Below are 6,713 nucleotides of genomic sequence, written 5' to 3' on the forward strand. Positions count from 1 at the left end.
GGGGGTACAGGTGAGGTCTGGGGGTGCAGCAATGGGGTGGGAGTGAAGCTGGGGATGTACTGCAGTAATGAGGTTGCAGGTGTAGGGCCAAGGATGGGGTGGGGGTACAGGTGAGGTCTGGGGGTGCAGCAATGGGGTGGGAGTGAAGCTGGGGATGTACTGCAGTAATGAGGTTGCAGGTGTAGGGCCAAGGATGGGGTGGGGGTACAGGTGAGGTCTGGGGGTGCTGGTGGGCTGCTTAGTGGGGGCAGTGCAGAGGGTTTGGGGCATTGCTCACCCCAGGGTCAAGAGGGTAGGGATGGGGTGCAGCTCCCTGTGGGACCCCCGTGGCAATGCCAAGGGTGCTCAGAGAGTCCCAAGCACACAGGGGGACCCTGGGGGTGCCCCATGCTTTCCTGATGCCATGGTCTCACAGGCAGGTGCTGGGGGGTGATGCCTCTCTATCCTCCACCCACCTGCTGCCATTCCTTCAATTTGCCTGAAAACCATGTGTTTTTCCCAGGAAGCTCATTCTTGCTTGGTTTGGAGTACAGTGGGGAGGTCCAAGCCCTCAGCATCACTGCAGCCCAAATTCATCTTGTGTTGCATCCCACCAATGGGAATTTTCTTTGAGGTCCCAGTTTAGGGACCAATTCAGCATCACAAGTGTTTTTTGGGACAGAGCTGATGCTCAGTGTCACCGTGGGATTTTCCTTCTAAAACAGCCAAAACCCCCTGAAATAAGAAAGTTAACATTTTGGTGGATCTTAGGCCTTTCTTTCAAGGAAGAAGACCTTGAAGACTTGCTGCCCTGCTTGAACCAGCTCAGGTCACCCCTAGACGTGCCAGTGTTGCATTCAGACACTAAACCCCCTGATTTTTGGGGAAGAACAGTTGTTTTTCCACATGATCGTTGAATTGTGCAACACTGTCCCCACTGAAGTTTGCTGCTGTCACCCCACTGCCTGTGCAAGGCCAGTCTGGTGCTTCACCACTTCTCCTTTCTCACAGATTTCCAAAAAAAAAACCCATTTACCATCAGGTTCAAACAGGGCAGGACGAGCTGTAAAACCCCCAGCCAGCCACAACTTCCTGAATATGTTAAGATCTGTGAGTGTCACTTGGTTTGGTGACACAGGATTGTGTTGGGTGTTGGCTTCTAGCAACTTCCATCAAAAATTTGTCTGTGTCTAATTTACATCTATTTTTTTAATGGAGTGGGGAATATGGTGCTGTTAATTTTATATAAGTGTTGTGTGTAGGTGCTGTAGACATCTCTTTCCAACTTAGGTGGTGCAGAAGACATCACCAAACTGGTCTCAGTGCCCTTTTCCTTTGTGTCTCCCTGTCCAGGCTGAAGGACCTGGAGGTGCCCAAGCTGGGAGACACTGATGTCCATGTCAAGATGTTGGCTGCCCCCATCAATCCTGCTGACATCAATATGATCCAAGGTAGTGTGTTAGCTGAGTAGTTGAGCATATAAATTCTTGCATGATGCTCCCAATGGGGTCAGAGAATCTTCTGAGTTGGAAGGGACCCACAAGGATCATCAAAGTCCAGCTCCAGTATCTCAGAGGGTTTGGAGGTGGTTCCTGGGATGGAAAGGTCTGGGGTATGAAAGGTCTGTAGCTCACCTCCAGCTTCCCAACAGGAACCTATGCCATCCTCTCACCTCTCCCAGCAGTGGGAGGGAATGAAGGTGTTGGGGAGGTGCTGGAGGTTGGACATCGTGTGACAACTCTGAAACCTGGAGACTGGGTCATCCCAGCAGATGCTGGACTTGGTGAGTGCCTACACCCCTGCAGAGTATCTTCTCAGGGGATTTTGGGGATGTTAGAGCCTGCCAGGAGCTGTCCAAGCTTGCCTGGAGAGCAAATCCATGGTTATGCTCTTCTGCAAACCAGTACCTGGGGAGCTGCCATGGGGATTTTGGGGATCCTGGAGCAAACCCACAGCTCTCCAAAGCACCATCATTGCTGGGTGTGGGTAGAACCACATGCCCCTCCACTTACACCAATTACATCTGATGGGATGGGACTTCAAATGGGAAAAAAAGGTTGTTAGGGAATGTTGAGTGAGGGAAGCAGCAGTTGGAACCCATTTGGTGCCATATGAGCCCAGTCATTATGAACTGGATTGTCTTGTCCCATCGACTTAGAGCTTCCCTAAAGACTTGAGATAAAGTATTTCACTTGGGCAAGATCATGGTGACACCTTACTGCACTTTTCTCCTTCATAGTGCTCTGCTGGGAAAGTGTGGGAATTTTATCTCCCAGCAAATGTCTCTTGTGCTCCTCCAAAATGCCAATGGCCAGAAATTTGCTGGTTCTGGTTTGGAGTTGCAACTTGTTCTTTGCCTCTTTCTGCTTAAAAGGCTTTTTTTTGCTTAATGGGAGAAGGAAAGGGATCAAGTTAAGAGGCAAATGGGATATTTTCAAACATAAAAAACCCTGTAAATAGATTATAGAGGGTTAAATTGGATAGAAGTATGGAGGGAGTAAAGCTGCCTAAATTGGCTTTGAATATATAGGCTCATCCATAGGATGGAGAGTGTTTCCATTATCTCTGCACACTCCCTGTGCCCAGGGAGCCCCAGTCCCATTATCCCTCTGGGAAATGATTAGGCTTGGCTGGATGATAAATCTCTTGCAATACTGTGGCCATACCCATATGGGAAAATGTTCCATAGTTCCCTCTCCAGGCTTTAGCTGGTGTCCAGTTTGACCATGCTGCCATGAACCATCATTAACTCACAATGTCAACTGAGGTCTTATGACGTTTTCCTTTCCTTTCCCACCTTCCTGTGGGCTCTTCCCTGCTGGTGCCCAGGGACGTGGAGGACCCAGGGGGTGTTCCCTGAGGAGATGCTGCTGAAGGTGCCCAGTGACATCCCAGTGCTCTGTGCTGCCACGCTGAGCGTCAACCCCTGCACGGCGTTCCGCATGCTGACCGACTTTGAGACCCTGGCACCTGGTATGGCTCTGCCAAGGGGAGAGGATTCCAGCTGGGTTTGCCATCACTTCTGCAATGAGAGTCTGGGTTTGTTTCCATCTAGGTGACTCTGTCATCCAGAATGCTGCCAACAGTGGTGTGGGCCAGGCTGTCATCCAGATCGCCAAAGCCTCCGGCATCAAGACCATCAACGTGGTGAGGGACAGGTGGGTCCCCTGAGGAGGAGAAGGTCTGGACTGGACTTAGCTCCTGGGCTGGAGGCAAGTTTGGGAGCTGGATCTGGTTATCCTGCCCATCCAGCCCAGGGTTTTGTGCTGTTTGCTCCTCCAAGGTGTCCTCCAGCCCTGTTATCCTCAAGTGATATCTGAGCAGGAGGAAGGAGAATGTGATGCTCTGCTCCCTGGCTCATCGAGTCTTCTTGTTTTTTCCTCCCCCAGACCTGATCTCCCAAATCTGGTGGAGAGGCTGATGGCCCTGGGTGCAGACCATGTCATCACAGAGGACATGCTGAGAAAGCCAGAGATGAAAGATATATTTAAGGTACCTCAATGCTGATCCCACTGGAGAGAGACAGTCCAGGGCTGTCACTGGAGTTCAGCATCATGGGGAAAGGTACAGGGATGGTGGGAAATGCAAAACTCTCTAGATCAGGATTCAGCCCCAGAACTGGAGGGATTTTGCTGCTACCTCAAGGGACAGATCATAGATTCTAGGTCAGATTGGACAGAGGTCTGACCAACCTGATCTAGTGGAAGGTGTCCCTGCCCATGGCAGGAGTTGGACCAAGATGATCTTTAAGGCCCCTCCAACCCAAACCATCCTGGGAGTCTATGATAGATTCTAACTCCACAACTCTCAGCTGCCCCCAGCTGCCCCAAAAGATAATACAGTTGCTCTCTCAAGGCCCAACTCTCAAAAAGGAGCCCTAAAATTTGGGAACTTCTGTCATAAACTCTTGCAGAGCATCCCGAAGCCTCGGCTCGCCCTGAACTGCGTGGGAGGCAAAAGCACTACGGAGATGCTGCGGCACCTGCAGTAAGCTTGGCTGGGGAGTGGCTTGGGGATAGAAACCTGCCCTGGTGGTGGGGTCTGGAGGTATCATTGCTGAAGTTTTGGAGAGTGGAGATGAGTGGAGAAGTGCTTTAGAAAAGTTAACCCATCATCTCTGTGTCTTGTGCTGCTGGTGGCTGAGGGCAGCTGGGGTCCTGGCCATAGACATCCCCCAGGTCCTGGCCAGGTGTAATTGGTGTATTCAACTGCAAATTGGGCTAATGGTGTGTGGAAGCAGGAGGAGAGCCTGGAAAGTGGGTCTGAGGGGCAACCCTGGTGCAAGGACTACCCTGTGGGTGCAGCAGTGTGGTTGGGGACAGCAGAGCAAGAGGTGGCAAGGTTAGAGCTGCATGTTGGGGACACATAACCCAACACTCCCTTCCTCCTCCAGGCCCAAGGGGACCATGGTCACCTATGGGGGGATGGCAAAGCAGCCTGTGATGGTGCCTGTGGTGAGTACTGGAGATGCTCTTCATTTCCCTCAGGTCATGTCCCACTGATGTCCCTGGACCCTCAGCTCCTGCTCAGCACTGTGGGAGCTTGGCAGCAGATTGAGACCCTCCAGCCTTCTTTTCCCTTAGCTGATGGGGTCTGTTATGGGACAAGCTGCATCCCAGTGCTGATCCCTTGGCTTTATTTATGGAGGATTGGGAGGGAAATGGCCCTGCAGATACCAAATATCAAACCTGCCATGACTCCACACCTCGGAGTCACATCTCTGCACCCCAGTGTGGCTGGACACACCAATGGGAGCACTAACGAGGGAGTGAGGGGCCTCACTGCCACCTTCCACTGCTGTCACGCTGGGAGGGGACACACAGGTCTCAGTGGTGTCACTGGGTGTGCATTCCCTCTCTCCACAGAGTGCCTTCATCTTCCGGGACGTGCGGCTCCGCGGCTTCTGGATGACCCAGTGGAGGAAGGACCACGCACAGGGTGAGCTGGATGGGTGCTGAGGGACCAACTGGTGTGTTGGGTGGGTGTGGGAGTGGGTGCCAAACCACCACGCTGGCACCATCCTCTTTGTTCTCGCTCATGTCATGAGTGCTGGGTGTCCTCAGGGAGCTGAATCACTGGTGCTGAGGGATGTGGCTCAGGCAGGGACCGTGTCCTGTCACCATGCTGGGGCCTCTTCTCCCATCCCACGTGCCTCAGCTGGGGGCACAGCACACCCTGGGATCCCGTGTGGCTTCGGGCAGGTGTTTCCCAAGGATGGTTGATGGCATTGGCATGGCATGGTGAGAGCTCTCTCTTCCCTTGCAGACCAGGAGAGCCTGGCCAGCATGATGGACTCCCTGTGCCAGCTCATCCGCAGAGGGCAGCTCACTGCACCAGCCTGCACCGAGGTCCCACTCCAGGACTACAAGGCAGCCCTGGAAGCTACCATGAAGCCCTTTGTGTCCTCCAAGCAGATCCTCCTCCTCTGACCCACAGCTCCTGGGCAGGAATGGCTGAGCCCTGTCCTGCTCCACCACAGCCCACACCTTCCTGTGCACAGACTTAGGGGGGAAAAACCCTCCAGATCCATTGATTTGCTTTTCTTTCTTTGTTTTTTTTAATTCTTGGGTGCCCACTGGAAGCTTTAAAAGCCTCCACAGCTTGGTGTAGAGCTGCTGCTGGAGGGAGGCTGCATCTCACCTTAGCTGAGTGTTGGGTGCCCAGGGACTGCAGCTCCTTCAGCTCAGGGTGTCAAAAGAGCAGCAGTTCCCCCTCACACATGTTTTTGGGGATGCACCACTGCCTTCTGCCTGCTGCACTGCTGTAATTATCCCAGGTGGGATGTGGGATGGGCAGGAGAAGCCCAAGTTGGCTGCCCCCGGCCCCTGTTCTGAGCTGGGGGAGGATGGGGCACAGACCCCCCCCAGAGCAACAAGGGGTGGTTGGAGTGGCCTTGAATGCTGCTGCAGCTCCTGGAGGAGCCCTAGATCAGCCTTTTGCTGGGTTTTGCCAAGGGTGCTGTGGGTGCCAGGGCCTTTGGCTGTCCTGGACTGGAGCCAGACCCTTGGTGTCCCTGCAGGTCCCCCCAGCCTGGGTGACTGTGGATAAGGCAACATGAAAAGATTTATTGTTGAGAACAACCAACAGTGTGTTCTTGCTTCCTCCTGTCCTACTGCTTTTCTACCTCTGTGACCCCACAGCTCCCTAAGGTCTTGGCAGTCCCTGCCAAGGTCCAGCCCTGCTGCAGCAGCCACAGTGTTCACAGGTGCCTGTGGAGCAGTGACCATGGGCTGCACCTTGGCCATGTGCTGGCCCTGGCCCCAGCATGGCCATCCCAACCCACAGAGCACAGAGCTGGGGCAGGACAGCCCCAGGGACCTGTGCTGCACCTGAATTTGGCTTGCCAGACAGGAGTGTGGGCAATCCCACAGGTGTGAAGGGCCTGTTTGGGCCAGGAGAGGTGATGCAGGGTGGTGAAGCCATGGATGGAGCAGGATCTGACTCCAGGATGCCAGTGAGGCTGTGTCTGCAGGGCAGTTTTGGTGGGGAGGGTCCTGCACTGCCCATCCAAGGGATTGTGTCTGCCCATGGCTCAGTCTGTGTGGAGGTCATAGATGTCTGTGTGTCATCCTCCTCCTCCTCCTCCTCCTCCACTCCTGCTGATGTCTGAGCATTCCACCACCTTTGCCTTCCCTCCAGGCCCTTGTGGGGACAGAGCTGGGAGACTCACTCCTTCCCCAGCACTCTGCACACTTCCATGGAGGAGAACAGCAAGCAAAGTGCTTTGACATCAT

At 53.7% G+C, this 6,713-nt stretch overlaps 1 protein-coding gene across 1 annotated transcript; it reads left to right on the plus strand.

Annotated features, from left to right (window-relative positions):
* Nucleotides 1-1,336: 1,336 nt before the first annotated feature.
* On the plus strand, nucleotides 1,337-5,408 carry MECR (mitochondrial trans-2-enoyl-CoA reductase). Its single transcript, XM_009069615.1, has 9 exons — nucleotides 1,337-1,430; nucleotides 1,631-1,762; nucleotides 2,809-2,952; nucleotides 3,035-3,137; nucleotides 3,369-3,471; nucleotides 3,893-3,966; nucleotides 4,373-4,433; nucleotides 4,845-4,917; nucleotides 5,245-5,408. Exons 1-9 carry the CDS (start codon nucleotides 1,385-1,387, stop codon nucleotides 5,406-5,408), a joined length of 900 nt encoding a protein of 299 aa, XP_009067863.1. The 5' UTR covers nucleotides 1,337-1,384.
* Nucleotides 5,409-6,713: the final 1,305 nt, after the last annotated feature.

This window comes from Acanthisitta chloris, unplaced genomic scaffold, assembly GCF_000695815.1.
Source record: "Acanthisitta chloris isolate BGI_N310 unplaced genomic scaffold, ASM69581v1 scaffold13112, whole genome shotgun sequence".
In the NCBI taxonomy this organism is placed as follows: Eukaryota; Metazoa; Chordata; class Aves; order Passeriformes; family Acanthisittidae; genus Acanthisitta; species Acanthisitta chloris.

Coding starts and splice junctions, on each gene's coding strand:
- MECR (XM_009069615.1), top strand. CDS start 1,385: ATGTTGGCTGCCCCCATCAATCCTGCTGACATCAATATGATCCAAG. Junction 1,763..2,808: donor CCCAGCAGATGCTGGACTTG/GTGAGTGCCTAC, acceptor GCTGGTGCCCAG/GGACGTGGAGGACCCAGGGG. Junction 3,967..4,372: donor GAGATGCTGCGGCACCTGCA/GTAAGCTTGGCT, acceptor TTCCTCCTCCAG/GCCCAAGGGGACCATGGTCA.